Genomic DNA, 20,481 nt, shown 5'->3' with positions numbered 1-20,481 from the left:
CAGTCAAGGGAACAACAGGCTTTAAAGTTCAGGACTTGAAATCAAGGGAGTCAAATCCACAGGCGGCCCACGTTATACCTGAGAGGATTTGCGGCCTCTGGCACGCTAGCCATGCAAACAACAAAGAGGCCAGCGGCAAGTCAGGATTCAGTGAACCACGGAGAGGCCAAAAGAGAGACATGGGGACAGAGTTTGGGGCAGGAAAATCAGAGCACAGAGAACAAATAATAAGACAACAAATAGAAACTGTGCCTAAAGGCAAAGAAAAACATGACAGCCACTCGCTTGGACACAATACCTAAGAATAATTCAAGTAATGCCATCAAAAAAAGGCCAACAAGCCACAGAGACATTTTTAAGACACATTTAAGATTAAAATAGCACATGCTTTTCAGAAACCAGGGACGGTCCAGTTTAAAGAGAATGCAAACTTGTGTAAGAAATAAACATTTTGGGGATCCCTTGTAATTGGAGCCAGTTGCATAAATTTTAAAGTCTAGTGGTAATTTTGAGAGCAGGCTGACACTGGTAATGCATGACAGGTACAGACCAAGCACATTATGTAAGACAGATATTACATTGTTGTTATCGACAGCAAAGATCCTCATTACACGCTTGTGGTCTTCCTCTGTGGGAATCAGCTCCGGGGCCTATGAGTGGGTAGCCACAAATTAACATGACATCAAATTGCATTTTAAATTAAAGAGAAAAGCAGAGCATGCTTAATGTATGAAAATTATGAAAGTTAAATGTACCTTTGGAGTTGACTGTTCATTTAGAGTCTGGGATATTGGATCATTGGATGCAGCTTCCTTTACCTTTGTGTTTATTACACATATGTAACAAACAAACAAAAATGAATGCAAAATGAATGAACATGGGTAATGAATTATGGTTTTATAAAATCTAAAAAGTTGGGTTTTGGTTCGAAACAAAACATCCACAAGTGAATCTGTTTTAATGGTTAGTTGCTTGGTTTGGTTGCAAATTATTTTATTCTAAATATTACAGCACATCAATCCAAATGTCTTTTTTCATCATTATGATCACTAATTGATTGATAAGAGACACTGACACTGATTTTACGAACCCTTAATCTTAAAATCTAAACAGTGTCCCATATTGCTCCCTGGTAATTCAATCAAAATGATTAACATCAAAATCAAATGTAGAAAAACAGTTCAAACCTGAACCGTGGACAACTTTTCAGGTGGAGGGTCTTATTGCTTTGCCTGGAATGTTCCACTGTATGGAATTAGACTATCATTGAGACATTTTGCAACGTCTTCTGTTATTGAATACATGCAAAATAAATTAGTTTAATGCCAAATTTAAGCAATAAAATCTCCATGGAGAAGAGCAGGTGTGTCTGCCCTTATATTCACAATTTAATATGCCAAAAAAGTCAAAATAATCCAAATAAATAAGGTATGTAGATTTGTTGAACAGTCTGAAATTCAAAAGCAGCAAGCACCCCCTGGTGGTTAAGTCACAGACATGCAGTCAAACTCAATACCTCTGGTCTCTTCACCAGAGTGGCTTGAGACTTGGGCCGGGGTATGAACCCTGCAGGAGGGCTCAGTGGGTCGACCTTAGGAGGAGGGAGAAATCCTGAGATTCGGGGTAGTTGGTTCTGTTTATGCACTGGTTTAGGAGCAGGGATGAAGCCTGTAGGAGGAGCCAGAGGGTCCAGTTTGGGAGCGGGGATGAAACCAGCAGGAGGAGCTAAAGGGTCCGGTTTGGAAGGCGGAATGAAGCCTGCAGGTGGAGCGAGAGGGTCAGCTTTGGGCTTAGGAGCAGGTATAAACCCAAGTGGAGGAGCTAACGGGTCAGTTTTAGGAGCTGGAATTAATCCAGTTGGAGGAGTGAGTGGGTTGGGGGTTGTTTGCACAGTGTTGGCTGGTGTTGCAATTGATGTGGAAGTGGCCTCTTCTTCCTTTTGTTCATCCTGCTTCATTTCCTCTTTGCGGTCCAGGGTGCGAGTCCGAATCCTGTGCTCCTTGGTCTTTCCTCTGCCCATCAGACTGGTCAAACCCATGGAGATGTCATCTTTGTCAGCAGTGGCAGCAGATCTGGCACCATCTGAAACTTCAGCTTGTTTTGCCTCTTCTGGCGCAGCAGGAACCACGCGCCTGACTACTCTCCTCACCACCCTGATCACCTTCTTGCCCTGCTCCTCCCCCGGAGTATCTGAACCGCCCATGGCAGGGTCGGCGTTGCTCTGTTCAGGAGGTGGTGCAGTTGACTCTGGAGATTTTTCTGCCTCTAGCACCGGTTTGGAGACTGCCTCAGGCTGACTATTATCCACATCAGACTGAATACAAGAGCAAGAGGTTAGCACTAATAATTTAGCCTGGAAGCAAATGGTTTAGAAACATTATCATAGCAACATGTTTCTGTTTCTGTCTTATATAACTATCTACTTTTGTGTATAATTTCTAAGCTGTATATTTGGACTAAATCCTTTAAAAGCCCCCTATGGACAGGTGTTGCACTTGTTTTATAAAACTTTTTAAAAATGCATTGGGTTTAAACCAATGTAACTGTTATGTCCATATCAAAGAAATAAACAAACAAAAATAACTTACATCTGACTTGTTTTCAACTTTGACCTATACAAAAGAAGCAACATAACAATCAAACTGACATGTTTTACTAAAAGTGTTGCCACACAAACAGCATGCCCAAATGAAGACCAAAATTACAGAAAACACAAAACTTCCCTTCTGCTCCCAGAATGAAAAGCGTGATTTGTACGCCATGACGACAGGCCAAGAGTCAGAACAAGCTGTGTGGGGCGGAGCAAACAGAGGCAGTCGAGAACAGTGAGAAGAGACAAGAGGAAAAGGCACTTTAGAACGGAGCCATGATGAATATGACGGGTTCTCTTCAGGTTACAGGTTACACACACGTGCAGGACCCGCAACAAATGCACATGCATGTGTAAAGTATCCAGAATGATTTATAGTAATGGAACTAATAGTCGTGATAGCAGTAGACTACATTTTTATTTTCACCTTTCCACACTTCTAATTGAGTAATATCAGCTTGAAATTTTTGAAATTCTTGAAAAACTTTACTTTAACTTGACTACATTTTGGATTATTATACTAATACATAACTTACAACTTTCTGATATCCCATCTACTTCTCTACTACTTAAGGCTGAGTTCATCACAACATTCTAAACTGTTGATTTTGTGCTCTAAAAATATATTGAATTGAACTTGATTAAAGGCGCAATGGACAATTTTTCGGCGATTTGAGAACGCAGGCAGAAGTGCGCATGCGCACTCCCCCGTGCGGACCGATACGCGGAAACGTGGGGACGAGCCGCACGCGGCTGCAGGTGAGCGGTAGGTGCGTTTTATGATTGATACGTGGCACGAGTAATCGAAATAAGACTTAGATTTGTGCCAAAAAAATCTTCCATTCAACCTTTAAATAAAAGCTCATTTAAACTGAAAGTTATGAGTAAATACCGGTACATTTTCAAAAAACAGTAGATTTGTGTCAGGTGGAAGACCTCGGTGTTATTATGATAAATTTAGTTTGTTGTGATATTGATTATTGCGTCAGCCAATATTGTGATATCCAATACTTTTGCAAAATATTGTGCAGCCAGTCCTAGTTAATAAATGGTAATCATTATTGGACATATCCACATGGAACAAAAACTGGTACAAATTCCAAGCTCTTCTCTGTCAGCAGAAATAAAGTCAAATTTATTTTTCACAAGAGATTCTATTATTCACCCAAAAGACAGTTATTGACAGCTGAAAGGACTTAAAGCCTTACAAATAATATGGCAAGTTTATGGAGCCAATCCCAAACTAATAATGATAGGGTGCAACATTTGTGGATCTTAAGTTTGGGGTGTTCATTTAAAAAACAGTGCATCTCCCATACAGATATTCAGGCCCTTCATCTGAAATTATGGCCTATTCACAATACAGTATGTGACGTACGGAGTATTTCAAAGAGCCAATGTAAAATATGTCCGGAATGTCAAAATGTCAGTAAAAATCATACAAATCCTTCCATGCGTCATGTCATTTTTTTGTGTGCAAAATGAAAGATGCAAAAACTGAAGTCTCAGTAGACCAAATCATTAAGTAACATCTCTCCTGCTGATATTTCAATTCCAATAATAAAAAGGCAAACCAACAACAACCACCACAATAAACGCATCAACAAGTTTCACTCTGTCTGGCCTCGCTTTCATCAGTCAAACCCTATAAATAGTTTCAGCTGCAAAGGCGGCCATTCAGAGTGGCTCCATTGCCCAAATGGAACAACCTGGCAGAGCATGCAGACCCAGAGCTGATCCCGCACAACACTCACGCACACGCGGGGCAGTCCACCAGAGAGCTGCACCTATTACCTCCTCTCTGCCTGGTTAACCTCCCAGTCTCCACACGGGCCCTTGACACAAGTCCACAAAATGTACAGCGAAACAAGTTGCAAGTGTGTAGGGTCAACCTCTGGGCGGGGTCCTGGAGCGCATGTCAAAACTGTGGACCGGCAATGGAGGGGCGTAATGTGATAGAAGAGGGACAGCAGCTGAAATACACAAGAGCTATAAATAGAGTTTGCACAAGTATGTCAAATATGACTGGGACTCTCCCCCTGCTAGTGTTCTCCTCTGATGACAGACCACTCACCCTGTAAAAACAACCCAAACACCTTCAACTCCTGGTGTTGTGAAAAGTTGTGAACGTATGAATGTCACAATATGCTAGATAAATAAATACAAATGCAGAAGTATATTAGAGTTGCAAAAGTATGAATGTCATGCCACCTTCAAATTATTAAAAGAGTGAATGAATGAATGGATAAATAAATAAATAATTATACTGAAAATGTATGTACCGGTATATATCATACATACTGTAGTTGCACCTTGTTTTGGATAAGGGTGCACATACACCTTGAGCCCACAAAGGGGCGCTAAATGTGCTTGAATCGGGCTTCAACACAATATTGGCCATGATGTGTAATAAGATACTCTTATTTACTATCTATGTTTGATTAATCTTCAAAAAAAAATAGGAAAGATATGGCAAGTATTTTGGGCATTGTGCTGAAAATATGATGTTTAAACATAAAATACATGATTGAATTGAGTACTGCAGTTCTGCATTAGCACAGCATGACAGCAGCCAAACACCATGTAGCTGCCTGGTGCTTGCTAATCCCCTGAGTCAGTTACTAGGCCACAGCATTGTGCAGCTACAGAGCAAAGATTAAGAGCTCTATATGACATAAACACCAATGCCACCACTACTATGTGACTCTAACCAAATACAATGTAATTCAGGGCACCACACCAATTTGAACAATATTAGGACCAAACCAAACTGAATATTTTCATCAAAAATAATTATGGCCCTGTTTTTGAATCTTTGAATAACGTCTGTTGTGTTTCATTTGAAATTAAAACATTCTAGCTGATGTTCATGGGGGTAGGTTCATGTTATATAGAAGAACATTTACATTAATAATGTAATATGTGGAAGTAAGACCTGAAATAAAACTAAATCACTACTACACTACAAGTATACTGATGCACATTTACTCAAAAGTGAACTGCCCAATCCATATCTCTTCCAGACCTAACAATGGGCAGAACATTAGACTTGTTGAGTTGCTAATGTTAACAGTGTCTGCATGGTATTTAAGAATTGGCTGTACAAGAGTGATTTATATTATGGCCATGTTATTAGGCATGTGGGAATTATGTGCATGAGCAAGTTCATAGGGTCAGACAAGTTCACTGATTAATAGGACTGCTACACTTAAAAAAAACTACAAAACTGCAGTGGAATTTTGAGTTCACTGAACGGTGGAAAGTGCCCTGATTTTAACCAATTGATTCACCAACAGGAAAATAATCCTGGACCTTCACCCCTCGTATTGAGCATCGAACAGGCTCTATATACAATACTAGTAAGAGGTAATTCATTTTAATCTTTTCATATTCCATGATAATTACAGCATATTAGAATCTGTTTTCCTACCACACTGGCTTAGAATTAAAAGAAACCAATAAAGACTAGAAATCAGATCCTCATAGACCCACTGTACTTTCTGTCGCAAAGTTCTCATCTACAATCCACCTCTTTTTATAACCAACTATAAATAGTGCTGTTGCTTCTAGGTCAGTCTCACAAGCACACTTTCTTGATGTTTTTTTTAATCACTTGTCAAATGATGAATATTTTGATTGGTGCAAAGTAGGACAGAAGCAGAGATATGCCTCTAGTTGGGTCATTTTAGCTTTCCCTAATGTTGCAATTGTAATTCAAATCGACCTTGAAGATATACCTTTTATTATCAGTATCCTACTTTTTGCTATACATTTTCTTTTTCAAACAGCTTGATGTGTACCAAAGCAGCTAGTAAGGAACTTGCCCTGTTGCTACTCCCCACTACTTGTACTTGATAATCCAACTGAAAAGAAGTCTCCTGGCACCATATGGCCATGTTGAGGGTGTGTTTGGGCCGTTGTCTCCTTCAACGTCCCATTGTTTAGTGTCAAAGGAGCCGAGGGAGGGGAGGGGCATATACACACACCACAACACATTCTCTTCTAAACTGTTTGAAACCACATACATTGCCCAAAACACAAAGCTGATTACCAGTGTCAAGAGTGCTGGCCTGTCATTCAGAATCATGTAGTAGAGAAAAAAACTGAATGAACTAATAGAAAGAAAGTTACCCGGAGAAGACATTTTAGGCTGGGATCTACAAGCAAACATGTAGAATCATTATTGTAACATGGCTGAGAAAATGTTAATATTAATGAAGCTAGTATTTGGCTGGAAGTAAGCTTGTAAAGTAGTTTATTGTATTTTTTTGGCGTTCCTTTTTCGGGAATGGTAAACATTGTTCTGCCTCTTATGCAGTACAGCTGTAATACACATGTTATTTTTCACAAAAGTGAAATTGGCAATCTCTAAACCTTCATTTATTAATTTGTTTGTTTGCTTATTTGCTTTTGTTTTTTTTATCTATTTGTGCACTTACTGAATTATTTTCAGAATCAGGATTTTTGTCACTGTCAGTTACAAGGCGATCTCCACATTTCAGAGCTCAAATTTGTGTCTCTAAAGTTCCAGTGTCAACTTTTGAATTATACTTACATCAAAGCCTTTGTGCAGGCCTTCAGCGCTCCTCATCCAGATGCGGTGTAGTTCACTCAGCTCAATGATTGGCTGGACCTTGAGGTGGACAACGTCTCCAGACTGACGAATCATTTCCACAATCTCATCCCTACTCCTGTTCTCGACATTCATGCCATTGATCTCCAACAACCTGTCCCCTGGAACCAAACCAAGAGCTCGATCTTTGGTTCCAGCCCCGGGCTCTGCAAAGTGCACAACGTGTCGACACACCTTCCCATCAGGTTGTCTGTCTAACATGGTGGATCGGCGTAAAGAAAAACCGAAATCACCAGTGGTTCGCCGTTGTAGTTCCAGATCCCGTGGGTCTGGTGCAGGAGGAGGTATGAGATTGGGAAGTTGAAGGTCTATTCCGGGGAAGATCTTTTCTACTAGCTCTGGAATGACAGCCTTTGTGCGCTTCAGAGACACATGCTTGGGCCCAGAGCTCGCAAGTTCTCCAAATTTAGCAGCCCTCTCTTTGACAGAGTTCTGTAGATGTTCTTGATCCCTGATTTTCACATATTCAGAAAAACCTATGTGCTCTGTGTTTTGTCCCTGGTGGCAGTCAGTTCCAAGGTCTGTAAGGTTAAGTTCAGTACTGCTCACAACTTTAATTGGAATAGGTCCGGAAATTTCCAACCTGGGTCTAGATTCCTTCTTTGAACTTCCACGGTTTAGGTTGAAGAATCCTCTGCGTATACTCATCTCCTCCAGGCTCTTCAGCTCAGCCTGGGACATTCGCTCTTTCTTGTCCTTTCTGTCTTTCTTTTCTTTCTTCTCCAACTCCTTCTCTCTGTCTTTTTTCATTAAATTAAACATGGTTATATTATTTGCAGTGCTGAATCAGTGAGTGAAAAACATGCCTGCCTCACAACTAGACCTATGATACCTTTACTTGAGATGTTGCAACAAACTGCATGATTATCTGCAAGAAAAAGAATTGTTGAAATAAGTTTATTAAAAAGCCAATGTATGTATTAAATCTCTGACCGTGTCAAAGTATATTTCAATTCACTGAAGGATTTACATCCAAATGTAAATGATCATAAGCACTAGCTATAAACTTTGTATGCATTGCATTGGCTACAAGCTTGTTTTGTAACTATGTATAATCCCTGCCAAATAAATAAATCATGAATACTGTTTAATATTTGACAAATAGTTATTAAGGTTAAACAATAAGATTAAACTGGCCTATTTACAATTTCTGGAGCACCTTTCCCTCTTCTAATAATAGCATCTGTCAAAGTCATGCTGATTACCTCAACATTAAATCACACTTTCTTAAAAACTGGTTTATTCAACAACACATTTGGGTTATTACATTCACATTCACGATGCACACTATATCAAATGTGTCAAATAAAGTTTGGTTTCTGATAAATTAACAACAACAACAACTAAACTGGACACTCGCTTAATTTAGCATTTGAATGACTGAAAAGAGACGCGTGGTTGTTGTTACAGACCACAGCTTGTGTGTAATGCTCTCTTTTAATCTGCTTTGCCCTCATTCCCTCCCCTCAGGGACTGATTCTGTCCAGAACACACTACAGCAATGTTAAATTAACTCTGTAAATATTACAAGTTGACAGTGGGATAGTATCCTACCTGCAGCTGGAGGCAAAAGTCGACATCTTTGAAGTTTTCATCATATTTGTCCATGGGACAGGCAGAAGGTGTGTGATGTGTGCTCTAACTTGTGCTGCGTTCATGATTTTACCGTAAATGTCTGACTTAGAGAGTATACGCTAACTCAGTTAGATGATGAAAAACTTGCTTTCCTTGGGAACTGTATTTTATTCAACTAAAGATACAATCCAATTAACTCTGGCTCAATATAATTATCAATATGACATATCTAATATTTTCCTGTGAAACAGAAAATAATAAAGAGCAACTTCCTCCTGCATTTTAACACAGCATTGGAGTACGCTGTACATCAGTGACCTCTACTGTTTGTTCTCTGAACAACAGTCAGGTGCAAAATATTATAGGGTCACAAAATAAACAATAGTTCTTCTGTTTTTTTAACACCGAAAACGTGGTTATTGTATGGCTAATTATACTCTCGGACAGCTGAACAATAAGATCACATAAAATAGAAATACCAACACAAGTCAGGGATACAGTTGGATCGTTGAAATAGGATAATAAGCCTAGATACCCTGAGGCAATTGCTTACACACAGTCAATCAGTAGTCTTAGGTTAAATCTGACTGTAGATATATAAACCTAATTTCTTCGATCATTACTTAGAATAAGTCATAAAGTTGAAAACGATTTGGTGATGGAGGACTGAGGCACATAGTGTTTTTTTATTAGGACAGAGCAGAGGGCGGCGGGCTTTCATCCGTGTTCAAAATGACGACTGTCGAAATCAAAAACCTGCAAATGAAATAACAGTAACGATCAATGAAACGGCAAGCGCTGCCGAAGCACATGAGACGAATCTATTACGGATTCAGCAAAGAAAACGTTCATAGGGGTGTTTACAAACATTCTTATGAATTCAACAAAAAACTTACCAAAAAACTTGATTGTTTTTTAGATATCACATCAACTTCATATATCGGTAGAATTGACCCATATTCCACCCAAAACGGAACAATAAATTATAAACATGTTTTGGAGCGTGTTACTTTTCAACTTGTCCCCCACTATTTGCGCGCAGTGGTTCAGTCCGTGAGGTTACCGGAAGTCGGTTGAGCTGCCATGTTTGGTTGCTTTGTTGTAGGCTTCAGGCTTCCCTACAGATTTAGTAAGTGTGGAAATGGAGCCGAGCTGGAGTACGTTTCTTTTTCAAGTAAGTTGATCCCTCGCGCAGTCTACTACTACTAAGTTAATGTGCAAACCCGCTGCAAAAATGCCAGAAGCGTTCTAATCGCGGCCAGTTTAGTTTGTAACATTACGCGCTAAGAACATGTAACCTGGCAAAACAATGGTATATAGAGCCAGGCTTCCAGCTGTGACGCTTTGGGTCTGACGCTAGAACAAAAAGAGGAATGGTCTTCAAAGCTCCCTCTCAAAACATGTACTTGATTCCTGCGTTACTGCGGTTGTTAATGGCATTCGCCTGATAACCCACGCGTGTTTCTTCTTCGTGAACTTTTGTTTGCGAAGTGTAAGCCAACAAAACATGCGGGACCATCTGAAGTGTGGGGCTGGAGTCGCCGCTGCACCGTTACAATCGAGACGGACCCGCGTTCCCCTGTGACTCGGGTCTGTTTTTGTGTGTTATTGGTGTGTAACGTTTGTCGATAGTAACGCAGTAATGCGGACATCAATGCTGCGTTAATACTTTCACGTACAGATGATTTATCCGACTATTGTTGAATCTCAGCGTCTGAAATCCCAACAAAACCAAGACAACTTTCCGCTTGTAGCCTAAGAGCTAACGAGGTTTACGCTTCGCATTAGTTGATTTGATTAAATTTGGGCGAGGCACTTTTTCTGGAAATGTTTAGATATTGCCTACTTTTTTGCAAACCATATCATTTATTTAAAACAAATCTGTTGGGTGATTGCAAGGAATCAATCTAAGGAGCTTTAGCTAATGAGCCGTGGACGAGCACGTTTGACAATATTGGCGTGATACTATTCCGTGCGTAAAAGTGGAAGTCAGATCAGTTTAAGCTACACACACACACGCACAATGTTAATCTAATTGCACTACATATTTACTTTTAAGGTCTGACTTAATATTAGTGTCCCTATTAAGTACTGATAACGTTTTACCGCCTTTCTGTAAGATGGATGGCATTTTTGTGGAGGGATCAATACCTCCAGCCTATGTTCATTCACAAAAATGTAGCCCTTTAACAGATTCTAGTTTAGTGTATGTGCCAGAAACAACCAGGGTCTTTACTAATTAACTGCGCCACCTAGTGCTACTGTACTTAGCAGGGATAAGAGTGACATCATTACCGTCAAAAGTAAGAGTTGTAAAGCAAAGTAAGTGGCACAATGTTATGATTATGGACAGCAATATGATTTTGGTCTATTCATCTCATAACAGTTTCCTGCAACTACTTTCTTTTCAGCTGCATGTTTTTATTGAAAAGGGCAGATGGACAGTGGTTTGTTACACGCAGCCAGACGCCCAGCATGTTTTGAGTAAGACATTAGAGTAACAATATTAGACTAAAGCCTTCTATTCTTATCAACGTGTAGTTTTCACTACCGTACCTTTTTAGCTATTGGTTTACTTTTGATGTTATGAATTGCGCTTGTAGACAAATAGCTACAGTTCCTACAGTACTTTAAACTGTAATTCTGCAGTAACAAAGACTATGTGGAGGCAAAGAAACTTTAGAGCTGTCCTATTTGTGGAATAAATTAAACACAACAATATACAACTGAATAACATTTGGATTTGCATAACAAAAGATGGTATGCATTGTTTGAATGGATTAGCACCTCTTTTCTGAAGTCATGGTTATTCCCAGCTCAGAGGTAAGAATGTCTGTCTGTAGTAATAGGCTTATCAAAACTGGTTGTTTTTAATATACGAGAGGTTGTAGGATCTCTGTATGATTTGAAAAGGAGCGACGCAACTGTAATTTGGTTACAGTTGACAGAAATGGAGCTGTAGTGAAAGTTCACACTGGACTACTCGCAAGCTTCACCTTCAGACGCGACACGGCCTGCTCAGTCTGTCCTAGCTTCATGCTCATGCCAAGCACCAGCCTATCAGCGCTCGTGCCACCTGCTCATGCGTCCATCCTGCATGCCCATCTCTGCTCAGCGATGGCCTATCAGCGCTCGTGCCGCCATGTTTGAAACTTAGTTCACACCGCTCTCTGGTGTGGAGGAGTCGCAGGTTTTCCCTTTTTCACCACCACCAGTGTCTAGGCCCCGGGGGAAAAGTCCTATCACTCTGGCTCTCTCAATTAGGGATGTTACAATTACTGTGAGTAAAAAAACAACACGATTTCAAGATTATTCACAACTATTGAGAATGTGATCAAACAACAATGAAGCTTTAATTTTCTTTCATTCCCATTGTCAACATTGTCAACACACTACTGCCCCCTCTCAGTTTGTGACCAGCTGGTCGAGTAAATTGTAAAGTTAGAACGTGACTGAAACATGGCATTCCCCAGTCTCATCCCCATTTCACGCTGCACTGTCAAATAAAGTCCGTTAAAATTAAAATTGGGTGTCCCAGCTTTTCAAACTTAATTGCCAATAGTGCTGCAAAGTTAAAATATAGACCGTGATCATTTTACCTTCCTCTCAAGATAAAATATACTTTTTAAAGATTCCCCCTTTGTTTACAATGGCAACTGAGAGACTTGTGGTCTTAAAAGCTAGTGATGTATTATTATTAATTGTAGAAAATCTTTTTTCTACAATGACACTCCTTGACGAATGAGTGATTACACCAAATTATTATTCATTGTTATTTTATTATGTCAACTATTGTCTTGCCTTGTTCTCATGGGTCTTGGATCCTATCTCGAATAGTGTGTCATCTTGTGATTATTCTTTAGTCCAACCCCTCAATCTGACTTTTCTTACTTGTATAATATTTTTTCCTTTGCTAACAAGTTGTAATATTTGACGCTAATGTTTGTTCTGTGCTGGCAGTGTTCAAGTCTTGGTTTAATGATTTAATGCGTGTGCGTTGTGCACTCAATTCATACAAAATATATTTTGGAATACATTTTGCATGAATTGTGCTCTACAAATACATTTTGATCTATTGATGATTGATTAAAGGGCATACTACCTGATTGGATGTCTTGGAAGCTAAGCGGGGTTAGTCAACTGGGCCTGGTTATTATTTTGTTGGGAGGTGCCATAGACCTACCGTGTCTCCATGATTTAGAGAGTTTGTGAGAGTGAATACAGGACAATGGATTGAAATTAGCCCATGGGTACAATTTGTCATATTTACCGGTACTGTCCTGAGTCCTGACCAATTGAATAATAATGCGGTATTCCTTTTCATTTATGAATCCTTGGGCTGTGCAATTTATCAAATGTGATTTCAGGTATTGCATTATTCATTTATAAAAAATATAATCAAAAATACAATGAATTCACTTGGTCAAAAGAATGTGCACTCACTTTGCCCTTCAAAACTGAAGAAACATGACATGACTAATAAAATATGTTAGGTCATACTTTTTCAATTGGTAAACTTTGTGATTTCAATCATGAGCCAAATAATTTACCATAATTTAACTACCCTAATGAATCTAAGTTGAGTTTTTTTAAAGATAAAAATGTGAAGGTGATGTTTGTAACGTGCATCAATTTTCCAGCGCATCTGTCTAAACACTCCCTTCATTTTGATGTTATTAATGTGAGAGCAACCCCACTTGTCAGAGCACATTTGTGTCAAAATGCTCTAAACTGCATGAAAGCACACCAGCTCCTAAGTCTGCGCACCTCTGTGTAAGTCCTAGGTCGCCTGCTCACTCTGCTGCCCACAAGCACATCACAATACCGGCCTCCAAACACAAAGCACCTCTGGATGTGTCACGACAATGGATGGTCTTGCACAGGCATCATCATGACTAATCAGGAAAGGTGACTTTGTTAGCAGCTATGACAAATGAGACAAATGGATGCCCTGATCTGTAGTTTGTCTAGTTCCTGTGCCTGTGAGGGAATGGCAACTAGTTTAGTTGCGTGGTAGACTGATAAACAATGTCCCAGTCTAATGAATAGATGAGCTAAATCAATGAAGATCAGCATACAAAGATCCCCCACTGAGTCCCGAGTGCATCACTGCTCAGATTTGTGTCCACAATAGACTGGGTGACATAAGGAGGACATTGTGCAGGTCATTTTTCTATTCTGGCCTTTACCTCTTTTTACTCTTGTCCTCTTGACCGGCCATCTTAAATGGAGAATTGAATCTGAGGTCAAGCATGTATGCGTACCAACAACATTGGAACTTACTGTCTATCAATTCAAAGAATATGAGTTTACATGATTGGTTCTTTTTTACAATGATGATTTTTTTTTTCTTTTGTACCTTTGCACACCAGAGGCAATATGTAAAGGAGCTACGGTCATGTGATTGCAAGTCCGACAGTGTCAAAATACTAAATGGAGATGTCACCTTTATACAAAAGGTTGACTAGTTTTAAACCTTTTTTATTGTGACAATGAACCAATGCTTTTTGATGTCATTGATGGTTTTGATAATATCATCCAATGTTTTCATGTTAACAGGGCTCCTCTAGTGTGGCTCCCCCTGTGCGTCTTATTCGTTAGGCTTACTTGACAGTCACGTGGTGAATATGGCTCGTCATGATGGGATCAGTTATCATCTAGCATCTGTGAATTCTTGTCTTGTACTTTGGTATATGAAAAAGCTACTTTCCTATGTGGAACTAATGGTTGTTTTTAGGAGCTGTCAGACTGTGTGATGGCACAGCTGTCATTAGCTGTCGTGTACTTGTTGTACTCCTCTTCTTTCACTAGCATTTATTGAATGATCTATTTTCAGAGCTACATTTAACCCAGTACTTGTATAGAGTTACTTATGAAATGTGTGTTTATGTTCTTTCAGCAGGCCAATGATGCCCTCCACCATCAGCACCAGGTGGCCCAGAACAGCCTGCTGCCACTTCTCAATGCAGCAACTGAACCAATTGACCAGAAGCCTATCCTTCCAATCCAAATAGAGCAGAAGCCGCCATCCAATGCAGCCGACAATGTGGCAGGAGGAGTGCGGCCCCCAGTGCCTGTCATAAAGAAAGAACACAAAGGAAAGACACCGTTTGTGTGCAGCTTCTGCCACAAGGCCTTTCGAGACAGCTACCACCTGCGGCGTCATGAGTCCAGCCACACCGGCATCAAGATGGTGTCACGGCCAAAGAAAGTGCTGCAGACAGCCCCCACAATGGTACCCATGATCTCCAGCATGCCTCGAGAGAACAACGGCAACCCCTCGTACATCTCCACTGTAGCGGGCATCATGTCCACAGCGACCACTTCGGTCTCCTCAGGTACTAGCATTATGACACCTTCCTCCATGGGCAACATGCAGCAGCAGCACCAGAACATGGTGAAGAAACCGGCCAAACCTGTGAAGAAGAACCATGGCTGTGAGATGTGCGGCAAAGCTTTCCGCGATGTCTACCACCTAAACCGCCACAAGTTGTCCCATTCGGACGAGAAGCCATTCGAGTGCCCCATCTGCCAGCAGCGCTTCAAGAGAAAGGACCGCATGACCTACCACGTGCGCTCTCATGACGGAGGGGTGCACAAGCCCTATGTGTGCTCAGTGTGTGGGAAGGGCTTCTCCAGGTGAGCTAAACACTATATTCCATTAACCATGAACCATAACATTACAATAATATCAGATTTCACAGAAATGTGATGCAAATATGGGCAAAAATGCAAATACAATGTTACTGAAATCAATGAAAATAATAATGTGTTTTAATTATATATGGTGTTTTTCAAGATTCTCCATGAGGCTTTATAAAACGATAACAAACATCTTAAATGCTGAAAGAGCTTGAACAAAGTTGAACATTTTTATTTGGCCACAGTAAAAGTTAAAATAACACTAACCGTCGTTAGATACAGAATTTGCATTGATACCAATGCTGCATAGTTTGTATAACTCATTTAGTATAGAGAGAGTATTGACAGGAAATATAGGAATACAGTTGTATTTGATATTAAGTTATAGACATGATGGGAAAACGATTTAATTCTTTGGCAGTTTCAGTCACGCTTATTTTTTTTATTTTAAGCAGTGCTAGATTCAATTATGCCATTGTGCCAAAAATCATCATTGGCAAATATCCAAGCCAATAATGATGACTATTATTGTACTTTTGACATAAAATACAGCCCAGCACCTTTTGGCTGATGAGAGCGCCCAAGAGATTGACCAGAGGAGGGGGGAGGCGTCTCTTGTCACTTTGAGCTTCCCGCCACCGCGTCACAGCCGTCTGTTTCCCCAGGGAATTCACTTAACTATGCACTAATGGCCCAGTCACGTCCACTGGGTATGGGACAGATATTTAGCATTGAAGCGTCTTATTAGAAACTATCTGTGTTCATTCGAATAGAGGAGATTTGTCCTGCTGCATAACTAAATCTGAGTAGCCATGACGAGCTGTAACACTAGCACTGGGCTGTGTGTGCAGTTTTAGGCTTGGGTCCAACACAGTGACGTGGACCAAGTGTTTGTCAGCATACACGCAGCAAAGTGAGAATCCAGACTGAATAACAAACTAAAGAGTCATTGCCAGTCCAGAAGATCTGTCGCCATGAGCAAAAAAGAGAATCAAATCCCAGTTCACAACTGAACTGTATGAATTCCACTCGACCTCACTTATTTATTTAAAAAACAGTTTTGAACAGGGTGAAACATTCCAGTTTTGAGAGTAGCTGGCATGTTCTTCCTTACCCGTTAATAGAGATTGAGCTAACAAGCTGACTAAGAGTGGATCAGTGCCAACATGGAGTCTGTGAATGCTGGTGTTTAACTGTAAATGTCAGGAGGCAAGTGGGTGATTTGTCAGGGCCACTGCAAAATATACAGCAAATGCATATGGAATATGGAGTTAAAAATCCAAAGTTGTATTATTTGAGCACAGAAAACAATTGTAATTTTACTAATTTGCTGATAAGTTGTTTGTTAACATGTAGGTTGACTTCTGTTGTGTTACTTAAACTGAATCAAAAAAATAAACCAAAGTTATAAGTGGGAGCCCTCTGTCTCTAGTGCACTCTTTTGAAATGAGGTCAAACTGATTCACGCCACATTAGTCAAGGAGAATCAGCCACCATTGACTGATCATGAAGATGTCCCTAAATTCTCAGTTGCTCATTACAAAAGCAAATAGAGCACATCAACAGACCCTCCACCTGCCCTCATTTTGAATGTGTGTAGTAAATTAGCTGTCATCTTCATATATAAGTATAGATTTCCACTGTTGTGTATCCACACTGTTCTCTATTGTGAGATATGTAAGAATTATTGTGTTTTTCCAGACCGGATCACTTGAGCTGCCATGTGAAGCATGTGCATTCCTCAGAAAGGCCATTTAAATGTCAAGTAACTGTAAGTCATTCCTTTTAGTTTTTCTGCAATGTGCTTCATAATGTGATGGTGAAAAGTTTAACCAACCACGTCGTCTTTTCTGCAGGCCTGTACCTCTGCTTTTGCCACCAAAGACCGACTCCGCTCTCACATGATCAGACATGAGGGCAAAGTCACCTGCAGCATCTGTGGAAAGATGCTGAGCGCTGCCTACATCACCAGCCATTTGAAGACCCACGGCCAGGCCAACTTTAACTCCTGTAATAAAGGTACAGGCGTCTCTGATGATCTGCATCCATCACTGCTTTATAGTACTGTGTATAGTCACTTGTTTCTTGCTCATACACCCAAAATGAAGGTTGAAACTGGTTTATCAAGCATAATAAAAATTACACTGTGCACTCTCAAAAACGCAATAAAACACATTTTTTTCTTGTCAGAAGGTAATGAAGTCTGCAACTCAGCCACACCGGTGACCATGACTGCCCCCATCACCACGGCGATGAACAGGAGCAACCCCATGAACCACCCTGTCACCATCGCGGCCCAAATGAATATTAGTACCAATACGGTTAACATCACTTCTCCTATGGGCCTCCAGCACCCCGTCACCATCACCGGGCCCGTCAACATCGCCTCCATCAACATCCCCACCTCCTCCCCCATGAACATTGCACACCCTGTCGCCATAACAACCCACGCCATGCCAATGAATATCACCGGTCCGCTTAATATCGTCAACATGAGGCCGGTGGAGAGCATGTCTTTTCTCTCTCAAGTCTTGCCTTCCTCGCCGCACTGGTAAAGAGACTCGTTACAAGGAGAGGGGAAATGAAGTGAGACAACAGACTCCATTGTTTGCACCTCGCAGAACATTTTTACTTCATCAAAGTGAATTATCCACAACTGTGCAGCCAGGACGTGCTTCCAGCCTGAGAGGTATAGAACACTTAAGTCGAGGTCGAGTAGGATTTGTCTCGAAATCAGGAGAAGTGACTTTAGAGTAGCGAAGTAGAGGAACATTTCTGCACCCACATGCTTTTGAACATGAAGTCAGAGAAAAGGACTGTCACAATAACAGAAGAGGCAGGTTTTTTTTATGTCTCGCTGTCAAAGCATTTGGGGGACCATATATATATATATATATATATATAATATATATATATATATATATAATTAGTCTGCTAATCGCTATTTAATGTAGAACAGAAGAGTCTAGGAAAAGGGAGAAACTTTGTATGGAAGCATATTTTTATTACAGTGCTTTAGAGTCTTTTTTTTTTTCTCAGAAGGTAGGTATACTCTCAAGGTACAGTAACTTAACTTGTACAGTCGTCGTCATGTATTTTCAAGTCGTTTTAGTCCCTCAAGTGGACACCATCACTGTTCTGCCGACTCGATGGTTTCAGCTGGTCGTGCTGAGGTGCTGATTATGAAGTCGTAATGGAGTCTTGCACTGAAAACATGCGTATCAAAGGAGAGCAGCAGTATTATCAAGATTAGTCCTAGTGTTTTGGTGAGAAAACCAACAATTGAGGGCCCTCTTGTGGCGGGAATCTAAACAATCTATCTGCGTAGTGAAGCTTTTCCAGTCTGTTACTTATGGAACAGTCCTCTAAATGTGTCTTTTTGTACACTGGTTTAGAATTATTAATCTGTGAAAAGCCCAGGACAATTCTAAGGATCCTTCATTCAGGAAACTCTTGGAGAACCCTGTAATTATGAACTTCAGAAAACACTATATGCCTAGACTTTGTACTTAAATTTAGTTTGGACTAGGGCTTGAGGCTATGGTATTCTGACATTTACCAAATTTGCTACTCTGAGCTTAAAAAGTCAAAGGGTACAGGGACAACCGTCCAAATCTATATTATGATCTACTGTGTTATGGCAAACCTGCTGTACATTTTATATATGATTGTCTCTGGTCATGGTTAGGACTGAGGTCGGAAGGAATTGTGGCTAAAATGCTAGTTTGTATCCATTAAAGTAATGGGATGAGATTGAGGTTGCATGACCCTGAACATTGTAGCTGTTGAACAAACATGTTTTTAATGAATGCCATGTTAATTTGACAAATTTGTAGCTCTCGAGTTGAGATTTTATACTGAAGAATGCAATGTGCATGCGTAATTTTTTTTCTCAACTTTTTTAAACAAAAAAAAATGTTAGCATAGCTTTTGTGTTACATTTAGATAAACACTATTATATCATGTTTGCCAAATTATATAATGTGATAAAACTCTTCATAAGGAATCTCAAAAATCTCTTTATTTTTAAGAAAAACCCTTGTGGAAGCAGTTGAATGTATATCTTTGTAAAAAAAAAAAAAAAAAAAAAAAAACTATTTTAGTTCCAAGGATATCATAGTTACAATAGAAATAACCTCCTTTTTATAATATTTTGTATTAGAACATTAACAATAGTAATTTTGTATATATACAAGAGGCTAGGCTTTCTGAATAGTAGAAAGATCGAACATTCCTACATTAAAAAAATGTATGTCTGTAAAATGATTACTTTGACTTGAGCAATGTTATGTGCCTTTTATTTGGGTTGTCTAAATAAATGAAAACTGATCACACATGCTTGGTAATATGAAAATGGACTGTCTTTGTACTGTATTAGTGAATATAACCATTATTCTAGAGATGTGGAAACTATTAGGCTACACAAGAATCACCTCAATATCTCAACATTTGGCAAATCCCAGCTTGTCCAGTAGATGGCACTATACATCTATATAGATATAGAGATGGATAATTATAGATATTATATATGTATATGTGTATATATATATATGTATATATATATATATATATATATATATATCCTTATTTGTTGATCACAAGTTTCCATTCAATTGTATTTATTTAATTAAAAACATACAAATTGTATTTCCTTGAACATAAAGGAGACAAATGTTTACTCGAGGCTAACCCTAGGTCAAGTGTGAAGTGTTATTTGCTGTTTAGGATCCTAAGAGTGTGTTGATGTCACCTGAAATAATGCTAATAATCTACATGCATGTCTGGCCTACATAGAAAAAAAGACAAAGCCCGTTAGCCTACTTTCTTGGTAAGGTGGAGAGTTCAACTTCCATCCATTTTCTACCGCTTGTTCCCTTTCGGGGTCGCGGGTGACTGGAGCCTATCCCAGTGACTTTGGGCCTTAGGCGGGGTACACCCTGGACAGTGGCCAACTTGTCGCAGGGCTGACACAGAGACTACAGACAGTTCACTCATCATTCATTCACTAGGGCCAATTTAGACTTACCAATCTTTACCTAAC

The 20,481-nt window shown here is 39.8% G+C and overlaps 2 protein-coding genes across 6 annotated transcripts in view; one reads left to right on the top strand and one right to left on the bottom strand.

Moving 5' to 3' along the window:
* LOC140360968 (unconventional myosin-XVIIIa-like) overlaps window positions 1-4,510 on the bottom strand; it is a 49,638-nt gene extending 45,128 nt beyond the window's left edge. For 2 of the 4 annotated variants that reach the window (XM_072446492.1, XM_072446496.1), the window contains exons 1-6: window positions 4,385-4,510; window positions 2,589-2,612; window positions 1,517-2,314; window positions 756-818; window positions 579-650; window positions 79-105 (exon numbers count right to left, since the gene is read on the bottom strand). In XM_072446492.1, the coding sequence (XP_072302593.1) occupies window positions 79-105; window positions 579-650; window positions 756-818; window positions 1,517-2,203 (849 nt within the window). In that variant the 5' untranslated portion in view covers window positions 2,204-2,314; window positions 2,589-2,612; window positions 4,385-4,510. The remainder of the gene's footprint in view (window positions 1-78; window positions 106-578; window positions 651-755; window positions 819-1,516; window positions 2,315-2,588; window positions 2,613-4,384) is intronic. The other 2 variants (XM_072446493.1, XM_072446495.1) reach the window with 2 other exon arrangements.
* Window positions 4,511-9,865: 5,355 nt separating this feature from the next.
* Window positions 9,866-19,774, top strand: LOC140360967 (vascular endothelial zinc finger 1-like). Of its 2 annotated transcripts, XM_072446491.1 has the most exons (5): window positions 9,866-9,972; window positions 14,698-15,437; window positions 17,142-17,211; window positions 17,297-17,459; window positions 17,631-19,774. In XM_072446491.1, the coding sequence occupies exons 1-5, from the start codon at window positions 9,940-9,942 to the stop codon at window positions 17,993-17,995; spliced, it is 1,371 nt and encodes a 456-aa protein (XP_072302592.1). In that variant the 5' UTR covers window positions 9,866-9,939; the 3' UTR covers window positions 17,996-19,774. The 2 variants fall into 2 exon arrangements, with proteins under 2 accessions (XP_072302592.1, XP_072302591.1); XM_072446490.1 differs by having other exon boundaries at window positions 17,297-19,774.
* Window positions 19,775-20,481: the final 707 nt, after the last annotated feature.

The sequence above is a fragment of the Eucyclogobius newberryi genome, unplaced genomic scaffold (genome assembly GCF_026437365.1).
Source record: "Eucyclogobius newberryi isolate DKJ021-1_F unplaced genomic scaffold, fEucNew1.0.hap1 SCAF_15, whole genome shotgun sequence".
Taxonomy (NCBI): Eukaryota; Metazoa; Chordata; class Actinopteri; order Gobiiformes; family Gobiidae; genus Eucyclogobius; species Eucyclogobius newberryi.
Note: the sequence above shows the minus strand (reverse complement) of the source record. Positions and strands in the feature narration are given on the sequence as shown.